Source organism: Danio rerio, chromosome 13 (assembly GCF_052040795.2).
Source record: "Danio rerio strain M-AB ecotype USA chromosome 13, GRCz13ab, whole genome shotgun sequence".
NCBI classification, from domain to species: Eukaryota; Metazoa; Chordata; class Actinopteri; order Cypriniformes; family Danionidae; genus Danio; species Danio rerio.
Genome location: NC_141033.1, coordinates 24,734,929 through 24,753,373, shown reverse-complemented (window position 1 = coordinate 24,753,373; position 18,445 = coordinate 24,734,929). Strand labels below are relative to the sequence as shown.

General features: G+C 37.7%; 1 protein-coding gene across 20 annotated transcripts in view; it reads right to left on the bottom strand.

Moving 5' to 3' along the window:
* The window catches only part of usp54a (ubiquitin specific peptidase 54a), an 83,478-nt gene that overhangs the window by 14,378 nt on the left and 50,655 nt on the right, over positions 1-18,445 (bottom strand). For 17 of the 20 annotated variants that reach the window (XR_015505292.1, XR_015505295.1, XR_015505294.1 and 14 more), the window contains 10 exon segments: positions 17,776-17,889; positions 15,712-15,794; positions 12,301-12,406; positions 8,570-8,716; positions 7,896-8,045; positions 4,715-4,883; positions 3,743-3,922; positions 2,443-2,631; positions 1,637-2,171; positions 1,428-1,564 (listed from right to left, as the gene is read on the bottom strand). Coding sequence is in view for 14 of the 20 variants with exons in the window: in NM_001327875.2 (NP_001314804.2) it covers positions 1,428-1,564; positions 1,637-2,171; positions 2,443-2,631; positions 3,743-3,922; positions 4,715-4,883; positions 7,896-8,045; positions 8,570-8,716; positions 12,301-12,406; positions 15,712-15,794; positions 17,776-17,889 (1,810 nt within the window). In the remaining 6 variants the exon portion in view is untranslated. 20 annotated transcript variants of the gene reach the window in all.

Sequence of the window (18,445 nt, the reverse complement as noted above, 5' to 3'; positions counted from 1 at the left end):
GTGCATCTAGTTTTTGTTCTGCTTTATAAGTTTCAGTGCTAGTTATCTGTAATTGTTTATTAAAGCTGCTTGTATTGTTGCTGTGTACAACTTTCTTATCACAAATATTGCATCACGCAGTGCTTTTCCAGCTGATGTGAAGTAGCACCACACCTCGCTACGTTTCCTCTCTGCCATCATACCATTCTTCAATCCAGAAGTGTGCGACTTGCGTGTGTTGACTACATAAGTTTTCTGAAAGGCACATGATTTACGTCATGTTCCACAGCAGGTTGATTGGTGTACCATCTTATATACAAAGCGTCACTGACAATCCTGTACACAATGCTAAAACATTTAGTCATGCGGAAATTATTAAAATATAGTTAAAATATTAATACTTAAAAAATATATTAATACCAAATTAAAATGATCAATATTTTGATACTCCAGCATTGCTGTGCACATCCCTAATGCTCAATGACAGGTTAATGGCCGCCGAGGCGCTGTCTCTTAGAAATTATAAATATCGTCTCCAAGGGAGATCACAACCGTTTTAAGCGTTTGTAAGTGAAGAACAGGGGGTATGGCATCTCTTTGGTAGATCATAACAGGTTTATAAGTAAAGACCAGAGCTGGCGGGCACGCTGTTGCAAAACTTCCCAAATTTTCACTACCCGCCTATGTCATTTTTTACTCGCCAAATCTGGCAACACTGAGCACGAGTGCTGTTATTGCAGAATATCACACGGATATTGGCCAATCAGATTCAAGAACCAGACACAATATTACAACACTGATTACATAAAATCCTTGCATTAGATTTTTACTCTGTTAAGTCTGAGTCTTACTCGACCCTATCAGTCTCCAAGGTTTCACTAATACCGGTAATATAAAAAAGACCATGCAATCATTGTGTTGACATGTCAGTATTCTGGTACATTTGCTGATGCATACTTTTTAAATGGAACACATTTCCAAGCAAATGTAAACAGATGGAATATAAAAATGGGATGCGTGTCAAAATATAGTATCTTCCAGCGTAATAACAGCCTAAGAGACTCATAGCTTTGATGTGCACAAAATGATATATAACAAACAGTAGGCGGTGACCAAACATATCTATTCTGGTCACATGGAGAAGCACAAACAGATATAGCAGCTGATAGTTCTCCAGGGCAGACTCATGTTCCTCAGTTTACATAACAGATATACAGAGATAACATTTCACAAAAAGGAACAGGATGTATTTTGCGGCTGATTGCACTAAATTATGCTCAATACTGCTTGCTTATTATATTAAGTCCATATACTGAGAGAAAAAAAATGTGTGATATGTAGTGTAAACATTTGGAAAGACTGATTCACATCCTAAAGTAAAGAATAGGTGAAATCACCCACATGACGACAGTTTGATGACTGTAAACACACAATCGTACCGTACACACCTAAACTCGTGTGACTGCTGCCCTTGACTGATGCTTTGACGTCCTGCAATAGGGCACTGCTGCTTTTGGATTTGGTGACAGTCTTCCATGACGGATTGACATCAGGTGGAGGCTTTATCATCGCTCCTTCTTGTAAGCTGTGACGAGAAGGAAAATGATTAATGAGATGCTAATAAAAATCGGTTCTAGCGAATGTTTTTGCATCATACCTGTGCATGCCATTAGTGGTGGCCTCGCTAACAGGCATGTCCAGACTGACAGGGCTGTTGCTGTTTCTCTCGCTGCTCTCGTAGCCACTCTCCATCCTCTGGATGAGGCGAGGGGGCTGCTCTGAGCCTCGTCTTAGAGGTCCTGGTATGTCCTGAAAAGTGATCTGCTTTGTGGACATCAAGCCCACCTGAGGTCCGGTGTCTTCAGACAACAGGGCTCCTAGTGGACTATACCCCGCCTGCTTGCGTCTTTCCCTGCTAAAGATGCTGTCGATGTTTAGTGCCTCACGCCGAGGCTTCCACGGTGGACGGTATCGCCCTCCAGAAGAGCTTGACTTGGACTCGCTACTGGTGCTGTCTGCTTCCCAGTCTCTGACTTTAATTGTGGAGTCGGGTGGGCAAACAGATCCAGAGGACGATGCGGAAAGTGGCCTGTTGTGTATTATGTTACTCATAGTCTCCTTAAAGTCTCGAAGTCGACTGGAGCTTGGTTTAGGTAGGGAACGAGGAACCTGCTGCTCTTTTAAAGTCTCACCTGTAAAAGAGAGGGAGAGGAAATCAGTTTGAAAAAAAAAAGAGGAAGAGGGAATGTTATTTTTACATAACCAAATATTGCAGTGCACAGCCAGAACAAGCCAAAGCGATGACTAATGCCGCTCGCATTTATTGTCAAACATCCTACTCCATCCACTAATGACCTGTCAGAGCATCAATCAGCTGACCACAGTTATGGATTATAAAGGAGGTTTTCATTAAAATATGTTGTGGTTTGGTGACAGGCAGCAATGTACTGTTTAATTGCACACCTTCGCTGTGGTATCCGGCAGACAACACTTCATCTGTCTTAGAGCCACGATTCCTTGAATCACCCCGAGCCTCGAATTTTCGTGGCCTGCTGGCACTTCGTTTCCTGTCTAAAACTCCTGCTTTTCTGTCCAAGACCCCGTCTTTTCTGAGAGTGTGACGCTGCACTGTATCACTGTCAGTCAAAGGACCTTCAAAAAACAACAACAATAAAAATCAACTATGCTGTTGACAAAAAAAGTCAGGGTTTTAAGAAACATTTTTAGGAAAAAACATAATTTTGAGATGCTTTTATTAAGATCTAGATTTTTTTATGTACAATTTGACCAAAGAGGATTTCTTTTTATATTTTTATACTTAAAATAATTACTAAAAATAATAAAATAAATATCATTCTTGTAAAAAAAATGAAAACACAATAACAACACGTTTACAGGGTAACACTTTAGAATAATGGCTCATTAGTTAACGTTAGTTAATGTATTTACTAACATAAATTAAGTATCAATAATCTTGTAAAGCATTAATTAGTCATAGTTAATGATTACATTATAATTACTAATGCATTATTAAAATCCAAAGTTGTGCTTGTTAACATAAGTTAACGAACCAAGAGTTAATTTGAACTAAAATGAACTCTAAATTAAATTACATTAACTAACATTAACAAAGATGAATAAATACTGTGATACTGTAGTATTACTACTAGTTTGTTCATGTTAGAAAATACTGAACATTAACTAACATTAACTAATGGACTATTATTTTAAAATGTTACCGTTTACAGCACTGAACTGTTTGAAAACAACGCTAATGTACGCAATATGCATTTTTTACACTACCAATTATAAGAAATCTTACATCTTTCCTTTACCAATATTTTAAAAGCATCACTCTAGCTGGAAAGATGGGTGTCATATACTGAAAAACAACTCAAAAACAAAGCAAAAATTAAAGCAAATGCTAATATAAGTGTGGTGCAGCAAGCACAGGATTATGGATTGCTTGGGTACTACGCTTCATAAGCAGAACAAATTTGACAAACCAACTACTGCATGGATATATATATATATATATATATATATATATATATATATATATATATATATATATATATATATATATATATACTACATGAGGGTATTTTCGTTGCCAAAACAAGTTCCCGACAAAAATTAATGTAACTCTTGATTGGAATGAACTTTGCAACACTGCACAAGGCTGTCGAAATAAGTTAAAGACATTCCAATGAAACATTAAGAGTGTTAATGTTTTGGCCAGGCAGTGTAAATACTGATGTACCTGTAGTTTCCAGGCTGCTGTGAGAGGCAGAGTCATTATCAGGATTACAGATGACTGTTCCCTGGGAGTCAGAGGAGAAATGGGAGGCCATAGACTCGTGGTGGGAGTGTGAATGCTTATAGCTATAGCTGTCTGTGGAGGAGTCGGTACGAGTGTCGCTGGAAATTGACGGCTCACGCCCTGACAAGACAAAGAAAAGAGTTGTGCCTTGTCAGTGAAGCTAACAAACAAAAAAAAGGTTTTATTTTCGCTTTTAAAAGTCATCTGTACATATTCAGTAAAAATTGAAAAAAAAGAAAGTGCCCACAAAAAACATTATAATATTGTGAGTGATGGCAAGGATCGTATGCGTTTTCTAGAGCTTTAGCAATGATTAATGGACAGGCCTCTTACAATGAGCTATAAGTGAATATGAACTACTATATAGACATATAACCTAATAATTGTAAAAACATTTCATATATTCTTACAGGGAATATCTGCCAACCACATTACCAATGTTTAATTGTAAGCATAATGATTTTTGTTTTCACAGCAACAGCTTTACAACAGTAAAATGTAGCTATAAACCAACGCATTATGTAATAATTGTTATGTTAATTAAGTGGATAGGACCAAAAATAAAACTGTTTTAAAATTTACACGCCAATCACTTTTTCCAAACCTGTTTGAGTTTCATTCAACTGTTGAATACAAAACAAGATATAAAAAGATAATCCGGTCACCTTTGATTTCCATAATAATTGTTTTTTCTACTATGAGTGTCAATGGTTACTGGTTTACTACTAAATATCTTCTTTTTGTGTTCAAAACAAAGTCATAAAGGTGGAACCCATTTGGGGGTCATTGAAAGTCATTTCACTGGGGTGAACTACCCCTTTAACTAATTTAGCATGCAAAACTTCCTCTTAAACGAATAAAAGAAATGAAGCATTCTACACATAAACTGGCCTTTTGCTGATGTGCATGTACCTGAATCCTCACTGTCATAGTACGCTTTTGTGTAGTGATGTAGGTCTAAACGTGAAGCCAAATCCTGAGCTGACACTGGCGTCCCCCGGGGGTCAGCATAGAGCAGCAGTAATGGCTGGTAATGCCCCTTTATACAGCGAGACACCACATCCTTCCATTTGGGCCCAATCTGAGAGAGAGAGAGAAAAGAAGAGATTTATAACAACTTTTAAGACCATTTAAAAAGTTAAACTTTTTATTTTCTTTTTCAAAAATCTCTTAATATAAACACTTAATATAAAACTAAAAGTAGAGAATCAGGCTGAAATGTTCTTGATAACCTAAATAACAAAACTGAGACTAGCATTCATGTTCAACCCTTTTCCGGCATTTTCAGACAAATCTTACCCAGACTCCAACTTCCCAAAAAGACGAGCTCTTCTACGCTTCCTCCATAAGCAGACAGGATGTCCGAGCAAGCCACAGTGACAAACCAGCATGCATAAAAGCATGAAGGTGTGAGTGGGACAGTGTGTTTTAGAGAGTGTGTTTGTTTGTGGTGGACTATCATGGCGGTCTCTCCCTGTAGGCCACGCCCTATTACTGTCCAGCTGCGGTCATAAACAATAGTGGGATATCCTTGTTTTCAGAGGGCTTTTGTAAGAGATCTGCGCAGCTCACGTGCAGGTCAGCATAGGCTTGCCAGACCCCATGGAAAAAGCTGCTTCGTATGCAACTGTCCAGGATTCACAGTCCTGCACTGTTATTATGAACATAAAACTTTGCGTGACATAACAGACTTATGTTTTTCCATAATCTTGTTTTTACCAATACAGGAATATGCCAAAATCTTTTAGTTTTAGAAGTCATTATATTATAAACCTGCAATGTATTTGTATTAGAGATTGGCCTCTTTTAAAATTAGTTTTTCAAATGATAGATTTATTTCCATTTGATATTTACAACAACTAAAAATGCATTAAAATTAATATTCGTTTTTCATACCATACCATGTCTACAATTTATTTTTTAATTCCAACATGATACAGGATGTAGCATTTATTAGCACTAATAAATATTATTTCATCAAAATTCAGTTATCAGTCATACATAAATATGCATATACCTTTTTTTAAATGACAGCTTAAGAACCTTATTTTAATATTGTAAAATGTAATAGTGGTAGACAAACTGTATTTCCAGTATCATTACTTATAAGTCTTCAGTGTCATGTGATCCTTCAGAAAGCACTACAATATGGTGATAAAAGGCTCTTATGATGAGCTGGGCGTTATAACCTTTTTAAAAAAATCCCACTTTTTTTTCACAAAAAAATTATTTATGATTTTAATATAGAATTAATTTGTAATTAAAATGTAATTTAAATATCTAATTTAACAAGCTCTATTTATAATTGCATACAAGATTTTTAATATAACAATAATATCAATTAAACCATTTTATACAATTACAGTGAACATAATCTAAAGTGAAAGTAAACTCATGATGATTTTTAAACGAGACCTTTTCCAAAATGATTTACTTTTAGTTTTTTCACAGAACACATTCAGAGGTTTATTCATTTTTATTTAGTATTATATTCAATCATATAAATGACTCACATTAGGCTAGTGGGTTGCATTTTATTGCTTTTGTTTGCGTGGGGTTGCTGCATCTGATAGATTAGTCTAGTGTACTGAGACTGTTTTGTAAGCATTGATATTTACAGTAATGAAGTCTTTGCAGGTGGGTCAGGTAGATTGGTAAGAGCAAAGACTTGATCACTCATATCTTGGCCCACACGCAATCTGCGCGCACAGAATTCTGTAGATTTTTAACCCATCATTAATTCTGTATATTTACAAGAGTAAATGTGTGTAAATATATATTCATTCAGTTCATTACAGTAATATATTTGAGGAATGTGAAAATGTTTATCTGATTTATGTACAATGCAGTTTGTAAAGTAAAAGTAGATCTTTTTGTAGATACATTATATGAGAGACTTGCTTTGTTAAGCAAATGAAGTGAATCTAATTGGATTTGCATTTTAAACATTAAATAAAAGTTTAAAAGATATTATTTTTCATTTCAAATATTAAGGTTTTAGTTATGACACTCCCAAAATAATTCAGCAGAAATCTGCAGATTTTTACCAGATTTTTATTTTTTGAGGCGTAGGTTTCTGTCGCGGCTCGGCGCGGAGTAGGTTTCTGTCGCTGTGCACGCAGAGGAGCTTCAGGTCAGCGGCTTGGCGCGTCGTGGGTTTCTGTCGCAGTGCACGGGGCAGAGCTTCAGGTCAGCGGCTCGGCGCGGGTTTGTAATCTGTGTCCGACTCATACACGAACAGCTGAATGCTCATCCTAGCTTAGCTTAGCTTAGCTCTCTTTCTGTCTGTCAGCCTGTCTGTTGCAAACACAGAGCGTAGGAGCTCTTGGCTCCGCCCCTTTGTTACATTGGGCGGGAAGCTGATACTGTGAAGCAACACACCCCTAAAACAGCAAACTGTGTAAACGCCCCCAACATGACACCTTTTAACACATTATAATAAAAACATCTGTACTGTGTGTTGAACTGAACCTAAACTGGCACACTCAGAAGAACCATAATAATAATATTAAATCATAAAAAGGGGTAAACTATGTGCCCTTTAATATTTTTGTGCAGATATTGAGTCTTTAAATTCTGAATCTTTTCAATCCGCAATAAGCCAGACTGAATTATTGCTTGCAGAATGAAAATATCAATTTCTAAACTTTCGTATACAATCTGGCTATGTCAGAATTTCAATATTTGTGCCTAGCAATGACTCATGTTCTCTAACTGCTCTACTTATTGTGCTATTCCTGTTTTTATGTTACGACTGTACACTAATGTGCACCGATGATGACTATTGACATGGAGCAAGTTACTTGAATGTGCACACAACCCTGAACACACACACAAATACATGCACAAACTTCTGAGTGGTGAGTCAACAAGCTGTCGAATTATGTAAAACAGCATGCAAGCATGGTGTAAACACACACAGACACATATACACACCCATCCACCCACCCAACTCATGCTGGGAGCCTCTGGGGCACCAACACACCGGTCTATCCTAATTAATAATTCGACACTAACTCCTTATAGACAGAGCAAGCAAGCAACATTAGATCAGGGCATGTATATACAAACCCCATGAACATTCCCAGATTACCTCTTTCACATGAGCATCATCGAAGTAGATCCACTTGCGGATTTTGGTTTGGAAGAAGAAAGTGGAGTAGTGTTTGCCATAGTAACAGACCACGCCCACTAGGTAGAGCTCCGCCTGTTTGGCCTTGTCCTCTGTCACCCGGTAGAACAGCTATAGGTTAAACGAAGCAGGAAAGATTGCTTATTACTTATGAATGCATTCGCATTTACACTCATAAATGTAGATGCAAACAAACCCCCAAAAAGACGATGCAGTTATCAAGAGGTCTTTCAAAACATCTTTGATGGAGATGATCAAATCACCACTCTTGATCTCTCGATGTTTAAAATGATCATTTGTTTGGGGCTGGTTAAAATGGTTTACGTTTCATATTGAAATGTGAACCCTGTCCTTCGTGAAATGCTAACCCACTTAGGACACCCAGTGCCCGCCCTCTGTCCAAAGACGCAGGAACACAGAGGCAGCCAGTTGCTTTTATGTGCGTGTCATTGTAATTGCAACAAGTTTGACAAGTTTTGCCTGCAAACCCCATGCGAATCACAGTGATCTCAGATGCTGCTTTGAGCCTGACTGACTGTATCACTTTTCGGCTGCGAGTTTGTGCATTTATCAAGCGATTTGTGCAAGTCGCACTTTTTGGGGCATGTTGTTCACTGACAAAAATCAAGTCTTACATCTCCGAGCCGCAAGACAGTCCCTAAGCTATGAATGACATCTTCTGCCAGGTCAGAGTGGTCCGAGTCCCACACCAGGCCGATGGTGATGATCTCTGGGGAGTTCATCAGGACACGCCGAATACGCAGCTTCTCTCCACAGTTGCCCTGTAGGTGACACATGGAAAGAGGAAGAATAAAACAAGCATTTTTATAATGCAGCTTAATGAAATGCACATAAACATTTAAAAGCGTTTTAACTAATAAATTCTCACGGCTCACAGTCACGGTACACAAATCACATTTGCACACCCATATTCTGTATGTTTGTGTATGTTTAGGTTGCATGTGAAGCATGTCTTCATATTCCTGAGGGTCAAGATAGCAGATCTTGTTTTAGTGTCAAATTTCACAACGCAATTACATTTATTAATACTAGAAAACAAAGCAGAACATCAACTAATACTATACTGGCTATTCTGATAGTATCCCATATGGGGCAACATGGTGGCTCAGTGGTTAGCACTGTCACATCATAGCATGAAGGTCACTAGTTCGAGTCCTGGTTGGACCAGTTGAGGTTACAGTGGAGTTTGCATGTTTTCCTCGTGTTGGCGTGGGTTTCCTACGGGTGTTCCAGTTTCCCCCACAGTCCAAAGACATGCAGTATAGGTGAATTGAATAAACTAAATTTTCTGTAGTGTATGAGTGCGTGTGAATGAGTGCATATGGGTGTTCCCAGGACTGGGCTAAGCTGGAGGAAAATGAATAAATAAATGAATGAATGAATGAATGAATGACTATCCCATATGATCTCATACCAGATAAATCTAAGCTAATCATTATTTTATCATGTTTACATTTCTTACTCTATTAAAAAGATATTTATTTTTAAGCACAAACAGCATTAAATTAATTGTTAGATTTCTCTATAACAATGGTCTGTAAGACTTTATTCCATGAAAGAAGTCTCTTAAGCTCCTGATAAACTTCAAACAAAAATGAAAACTCAAATGATGTTATTTAATCCCAAAACAAATTTTGCTTTGAGTTCATTTCTGCTGTTTGAAAAAGTTTAAATGGCAGCTCAAAGGTGTTTATGACTAAAACAAACTCCCCAAAACCTTCACTTTGGTCCTAAACGCCTGGACCAAATAATAGCGGATAATAATCGGACTAAAATGCATTAAAAGGTAAGTGAATTATAACAGCGCAACTGTAACCGTAGTAGTGCTGTGCGTTATTTGTTTAACCCTTTAAGGTTACGTGCTGACAGACTGACTGACTGACAGGAGCGTGAAGCATGAGGCCAGCAAACACGACTTAGCTTTCAGTTAAGATGAACACAGTATTTAATAATTATACTTTACTAATAAATAAAGGTCTGTGGTTCTGCATACAATGACTTTATCTTGAAGGAGTTTATAGCTGTTTCACTTTACTTCAGGACGCATTAATGCTGCTCTGTAGGTCTATTGGAGAGATTCCTAAATATTTCAAGCAAATCTTATAAATGTTAGAGACATACTACATAAACGTGCTAAATCGCAATTCAGCAGTGTTTTTTTGAGAGTGCACAAAAAACTGTGCTTGAGCAGATTTGAGCAGCATATATTTGAGGGCGTGCAAGAGGTTTTGTGCACGAGCAGAGGAAATAGGCATGCAAGCAAAGAGATTTGCATGCTCGTATTACATAAATGCGTTCTCGAATTGTAATAATGCGCTCACAACATTTCTTCATTTGTAATCGAAATAATGCCATATGTAGTTAGTAGATTTATGTAAAAGAACTGCCGCCACAGCTGGAAAAAATCCTAGAGGAAACATTGAACTATCTTAGTCTAAGCAAATCGTGGATAAGTCGCAGACACCAGTCAAATATTTGTCATGCTAAATCTTGATTCAAAATTATGCAGTCTGAAATGTGAGCTGATTGAAAATAACATTTGCAATTACCTAGAGTCAATAGCTATGTTCCATCCTAAAATGCGAATGAACTTTATATGCAAAACTAGATTATCGAATAAAAGATGTGCGAATAAAGCTGCGTTTCCATCCAACGAGTCAAAGAAAACAAAATCGTCACTTCCTGATTAACTGGCGCTAAATATCAACAGTAAAAACTGAATTTGCTGCAGTAGGAGAAGCTGCATCAATCCTTTCTTTATCTAAAATCAATAGGTGGATGGAAACATAGCTAATGAGAGAGCAGCATCCAATAGAGTGGGTACCTGCAGGCCAGTGGGAGGTTGGGGGAGAAGTTAAAAGTGCTTCTTTTGAGTCCAATTTTACCCAAGAGATTGAGGAATAATGGTGTAAATTTGGCTGGGGCAACCGTGTCTGTTTGATGTGTCATCTGAGCAATACCACAACCGGCTCGAAAAAGAAAAAAAAAAAGAGAAATTTGGGGAGAAATTGCAAACTCCCTTCAAAGGGTGAGCAAAATAAGAACATTTTCTTCCCCATTGGCTTCTTTCTCATTATGCAAGTAATAACTAAAGATAAACTATGTGACCAGGCGTTGTTTCCGTGTCACTTCTTGCATGTGTTTGGATGTGAAAGAGGTATCTTTGCGGATTGAGACAAAGTTGTCTGTGATTATCCTGTAGTAAAGTCATGCAGTGTGAAACCCCCTTGTCACCGATCCATCTTGCAGTGTAAACACAGCACCGACAAAATGCTACCCCAGATAGTCGTGCAGTGTGAAAACAGCTGTGACACGACTACTTTGAAAATCATGCAGTCTGAAAATGTCATAAGTCAGCAACAAAAATAAACTGGAAAATATTCTAAATATTTAAGATATACAGTCACTCAGCCTTTTCAAACTTCTTTTTGGCCACAAATGAAGAACAAAAAAGTATTTTAAAATATACCGGGCCTTTAGGCTCACACGGATTAAATTTACTAGACCAAAAATTAATAATAATACAGTAAACAAGAATATGGTCAAATGTTAAGACACTTTAAAAATGCTTCTATTTAATATGTCCTTTAATAAGTTTGTTTTTAGTCATTCCAGTGATGCAAAACTAAATTTTCGGCATCATCACTTCAGTCACATTTATTATATTCAGAATTTGAAATGATGTTAAAAACAGATCTGTCACTTTTATTTGAATGCATTATTATTCATTTTTAATAGTATCAACAAATCATCTTTCCAAGTGGAGTTCCTTACATCGTTTTACCTCTATAAGTAAATATATCTGGTTTCAAGGATGTTTGATATTTCTGCTGGAAAACAAAACGTAGGTTTAAGCAAATTATCTTTGCAGCGTGATAAGCAGTCATCCCTTTTCCAAGGAAATCCTGATCTGACACGAAAACAAGTGTGTATGTGTGTTTTGCGTAAGAAGTTGGTCCTCCTCAGGGCTGAGACAAATTAACATTCCACTGATTGCGCCCTGTTTTGACCAGAGATTACTCAATGGCCGCAATCCTATTCAAACCCTGACAAGTGCCACATCCACACACACACACACACACATCCACACGCACACACGCGCGCACACACACACACATCCACACGCACGCAAGCACGCACGCACACAACCACACACACACACACACACACACACACACACACACACAAACACAAACACACACACACACACACACACACACACACACACACACACACACACACACACACACACATGTACACAAACACACACTTCAAGGCTTCATTATGCCTAATTAGAACTTGATTTGATGGAACTGGGTGTGTAGCAGTGTGTAGTAATGCTAACCGGGCAGTTGCGCAGATCTCCCACAGTGCTGGCGTTCCTCAGCAGCTCTCCGAACATGTCTGGAGTGGGTTTCTCTCGGCACTCCAGCATCCGCACGGCCTGGTTACTGTAGCATAAAAACACATTACATGTTAAATATCACAGCCAATAATATATCATTATAACCTTTTATCATAACCTATATATTTTAGGTTAAATGAATAGTTCACCAAAAACAATACATTTACTCGCCCTCAAGTAATTCCAAGCCATTATGAAAATAGTAAGAAAAAACATATTTTGAAAAATGTTGGAGTCCCTGATATCCACAGTAGGAAAAAAAACGCAATTAAACGCAATGGAACGCAATGGATACCGGTTTCCAACATTCCTCAAAATATATTTTGTTCAACAGAAAAAAAGTGAAGGGTAAAGTATTTGTTGCCCTTTAAACGGCTTATGATTACAACACAAAATGATATTTGTGACGCTAGAAGCTTAAATAAGCGATTGATGTGTTTGTGTACAGTGTTTTTTGTATTCTGGAGGGTGTTTATAAGGTCACAGCCCAGACCGGTTTGATCTTATTGTTGCAGTAGAGGTCACTGCACCTCAAAGACACAGCAACACTGCGTGCCTGGAGCAACACCGCAGCTCAGGCAGATCTCAGGGAAACAGTCAGGCAGATCTCAATGTCACCTGGACACGTGCCTCTTTACCAAAGCCTTTATAAAGTTTGAATATATGAGAGCTATATTTGATGCTTCAAGTCGATATGCTAAAAATTGGATAAGTTTATGAATGGGAGCCATCTTTATTGGTAACAAACAGCCTACATTAAGAGCGTACTCACACTATGTACTTCAACCAGGTCGAAGGACGCATGTCCTACCTCCCGTCTCCCCCGACTTCCCGCACTCACATTGCATTTGGGCCTGAGCACGCTTACGTCATCAATGATGCGCTAATTAGTTTAAGAAGCACTCTCGGTCAGCACAGCGAAAATTTCTTTATATTGTTAAATCATTTTGAAATGCAGTGATACACAGTCAAATATTTTGCCAAACAGATCCGCCACTTTTGACGCACATAAACAATCATTAAGTTCTCGTGCTGCAGGAATTATGAGGTTTGCTAAAGGAGCAGCTGTCATGCAGTGAGGGGTTTGCGTCTTTAACAATCTATGAAAGTTTGTTTTCATTGAACAGCAAGAATGGTTAATAAATACATATGAAACAGTTCCTTAAAAGTTACTTCTCGTCTCCAGTTTCGGGCTCAGGCGTGCTTTGCACTCACACTACAAGTGAGCCCAAGTGAACCGCACTCTGGCACACCTCTTCCAACCGGGCCAGGGCCAGCTAAGTTAGGGTTATAAACAAACAGTTTTAAAGCCACATGTGCTGCATCCTTGTGAAGTTTTTTATGATTGTCTGAAAAGTAGGAAATATAAATCACGGCCTCTCTCAGATACCAAGTTCTACCAAGCTGAAAATCCCTTTAAAAATATGAAAATGTGATTATAAAAACGATTAGATTTGATTAGAAAAGTTCTTAATTAATATAAGATTACTAATATTTTTAATATTTGAATATTAACAATATCTTTACAATAATTAATAGCCTTTTGCGGGATTAAAAAAGTTGTTAAACTAATATGAATAATAATACATTATAATGTAATATATTATAATAATAAATAATGATAAACTTTAATAATGAATACTATTTGACTACGGGCGACATGGTGGCTCAGTAGTAGGCACTGTTTCCTCATAGCAAGAAGGTTGCTGGTTGGAGTCCTAGCTGGACCAGTTGGCATTTCTGTGTGGAGTTTGCGTGTTCTCCCCATGTTGGTGTGGGTTTCCTCCAGGTGCTCCAGTTTCCCCCATAGTCCAAGGACATGTGCTATAAGTTAATTGAATGAACTAAATTGGCCATAGTGCATGACTGCATGTGTGGATGTGAGAGTGTGAGGGGGTTTCCCTGTACTGGGTTGAAGCTGAAAGGGCATGCTCTGCATAAAACATATGCTGGAATAGTTGGAGGTTCATTACACTGTGGTGAATCCTGATAAAGAGGAGACTGTGATGACGGAAAAAAATGAATGAATGAATATGACTACATTTTTTTTTGAATAGTAAAAATTCAAAAATATTTTCGCAATATTCAATATCTTTCATCTTGCATTCTCTTCTTGTCACATGTATTTAAACAGATATGTGCCTAGCATTCTTGTAAAACACCAAATTTTGCTATCAGCTCAAACACTTTCAATGTATCAGAACAAACTAAAGCAGGGGTGCCCAAGCTTTTGCTTATAAAGCCCAAAAACCAAACTTGATTGAGGGTGGTGGGCCGAAGGTAAATATACCTAAAAAGCTCAAGCTACACAAGTCAAACATTTTATTTCAGGTGCCTTTTTGTAGCTTAACAATTGAACAAACAAATAAAAGGTTACAATAAAATGATGACCTCTGTTAAAAGGCATTCACCCAAACCTTCCCATCATTCTAAATCTCTTCTCAGATTGGATGGCAGGCCAAATCAAAGGTTACCATGGGCCAACATTGGCCCGCTTGCCCTACTTTGGGCATTTCTGAACTTAAGTTTTGTACCAACACAATGAAAAGCTGTAGACTTATGAACTTAACTTATTCTCCATATCTGTCCCTATGTAGTCTGCACTTAGAACACAAGGTTTTTGAACAGAAGAATTTGTTGGACAAATTATCTTTTAAATTATATTCATTAATCCATAAGCATTAGTTGAGTATAATTATTAGTTACAAAATCTTAGGACAGCAGCAGCACTCAGTTTCAAAGAAGTCAATGTCCTTGCTTAGTAGAAATGGTGTCTCCACTGCAATGTCAGCTATTATCATAAAAATCCTCCTTAATCACAGAGCCGCATGCTGGAATATTCATGAAGCCCTTTCATCGCTGTGGTGCTTCAGACTGTTTGTTCATGTTAAGTATCTGCCATACTGGCAAGCAGGACACGGAAACCAACAGCATATCTGCAACTGCGCAGCTGGAAAACCTGACAAAGTTTGACTGCAGAGGGAAGCTGCTCTGCTGTGAAGCTTGATTTAAATCGGACCGCTCATCAGCCATGACTGAAGGCTGTGGCACTGGTGTCCAGGAGGCCTCGAGTAATATTTCAGCTGGCTGTTGCCACGTGCTTCAGGCCATTGAGGGAATCTCTTTCTGTTCTGATTGATTTCACTGTGTTTGATGTGGCAGAGAGCTTATTTGCTCGGCTGGAGAAGAGTATGGGACATGATGTTTTCGGTGCCATGCACAGTGTGGCCCTTTTCGGTCGCAGCTTTCAAAAATGACCTCATTCTTTAGCATCACTCACTTCAGTGTGTGTGTGTGTGTGTATGTGTGTGTGTGTGCGTGTGTATGTGTGTGTATGTGTGTGATGCTCACCACAGAGAGGTGGTAGAGATGTAGTGTACCATCTGAATGAAGGGCAGAGGGTCTGAGGAGGCTCCACAGTTGCTGCACACACACTAGATGAGAAAGAAAGTCACATTTATTAAATTTACCTTTTTATAAGAGTGGACAACTTTTATTTATTTTTTATTATTTTAACTATGGCTCGGGCTCCCACACATTTTGACCCATATTTTAAACCTATATACATTTTGAACATTTATGATGACTGCTCAAGGATTTAAAAAACAAAAAAGGCATTTCAGTTGAATCAAATATGTTCAAAGATATAAAAGGTTTAGAATTATAAATCATAAATATAACATTTTGTACGTGAATGCAGGCAATTATAAAAGAAAATGTACTATTTTACAGAATTATGAATCATCTGAAATGTGCTGTGACTTTCACAGCAATTCAAATTCCAATTCTGACACTATGAGACTTGAAGGTCAGCTATGCCACTATGATTTCAGTTTTACACTTACATTTTGCATTCCTCCTAAACACTGTTAAATTTACAGGAATTTACTTTTTACCTCTCTGCAATGAAATTCTGATGTGATATGACTTGACGGTCAGGTGCTATTTCTTTTACAGAAAATTTATATTTGTTAATAGGATAAAAACTATTTTCAACTCATGTATAATTTGAACACCTATGAAGTTAAGGAAATGTATAATATATGTACAAATAAAATCATAGATGAGCAATTCCAGCATTATGTATGTGACATTTGCAGTAAAATCTTAAAACATAAAATTCACACAAAGAAAGTATATGTTAACATTTTATTAAAACATCTGTGTATTTTTTTCATAACAGCTAACTAAACTTATGAGATCAGAAAAATATCAATCTGTAAACATTTTTTATACTTTAAATGGGGAAAATAAACATGTAACCAAAAGAAGTCTGCGAGTTTACATTATACAACATACTTTGTAGAAATTCTGTGAATTGAACTGCACGATCCAGAAGAAAGAATGCTAATCGAAAAGATAAAAGTAGGCTATCTTTTGAACAAAATATTGATTTTATTTAATATTTTTGCATTTATGAGGAAAAAGCTTGGTTATGGATGTGACACTTTTCCGATATGAATGTGACAGATGTGAAACTGGCACTTGTGTGATTTTGGTAAATCAAACATAAATGTTTGCAAACATTAAAAATATTTTTACAGTACTTTAAAATATACAAAAAAATGTTTTGTTATTTTGGTAAAACTTAATTCTTTCATTGCAAGGTTGACATTTGCATGGAATTGCTCAGACCCAGCAAATCCACAATAATAAAAGCTTTTCTCATAATCTTTACACTATTCAGAAATACATTCCATTACAGAAGTTAAACCAAAGACTACAGGATACACAAGACATGTTACCAGTATACTTTTGTATGGGGAGAAGTGTAACAGTCAATATGGCGAATTAAGCCCCGCCTTTTAGTACAAGAGCCAATCAGCGATCGCTACATGGCAAATAAAGCCAGCCTTCTAGTACAGGAGCCAATCAGCGATCACTATCGAATGACAATTCTCTAGGGAAGGGGCTTGGACCAGACGTGAGTTTCTGCAGATTTTGTGTAATACGAACATTTAGAAATGAAACTAAAGAGACAGTTGTTGTGAAATTATATTGGTTATTCATAACATGAAATGTAATCGTAAGCTTGACAAGTAGTTTTGGAGAAATTGATGTTTCCCCATTTAGACAGAATGCCCGAGAGGCGTTTCAATGATGGCCGCCGAGTGAAATGACTTGCCTTAAATCAGGGGTGTCAAACTCGATTCCTGGAGGGCCAAAGCCCTGCACAGTTTAGTTCCAACCCTGTTCCAACACACTTACCTGTAAGTTTCAAACAAGCCTGAAGGACTCAATTAGTTTTATCAGGTGTGTTTAATTAGGGTTGGAACTAAACTGTGCAGAGCTGCGGCCCATTTGGAACTGAGTTTGACACCAGTGCCTTAAAGAGACTTTGGTTAAACTCAATGCATAAGGTTGAAATTACCATCAGAAGAAAAGATAGCTACATGTTTAATAAAGAGGCTTCACCTGCTCAAAGAGGGTCATGGCAAACTTCTGGTGAGGGATGCAGTGTTTGGCTGTGCAGATGTCTTCCTTGGTCTCATCAGAGATGTGAAAGTGGATCCTCATGAGGATATTTTCCTGCGGGAGAGATTTATTAATTAATTATTCACATTCAGAGGCTCAAATCAGAATCATACTAAAGAGAAGCAGCATGTATCTGTCCCACATGTCTCATGTTAATTGATTTTCATTGTCCAAGGAGTGCGTGTACAGAGTCTGTGGATTACAGTGTGCTCAGATCTTTTGGCTGAAGAGAAGCCTGTGCTCAGCAGGGAGATTTTAAACGTTCACCAAGCATCACCAGTGTCTCCAGTCTTGCATAATGGCCAGACAACAATAGCGGTTAAGGGGGGAAAATGAGAAAATGAGCATTTGCAGTTTTGTGGTTGCAGTTTTTACTGGTCAGCACAATGTACAATGTTGCTAAACCAGCAGTGGAGACAGAGAGCCATTCTTTATCTCATATGTTATGATGCTGTGGCATTTAAAATGAGCAATGAGCAGGAAATTAATCACTGTGTAAAATAGGAGATTGCAGAAGATTACAGCATCAAACAGGAAGGTTTACTTTTAGCCAACTGCATTGCAGCTATTTGTATTCTCAAGTACCTTGCCAGAGATTAAAACTGCAGTG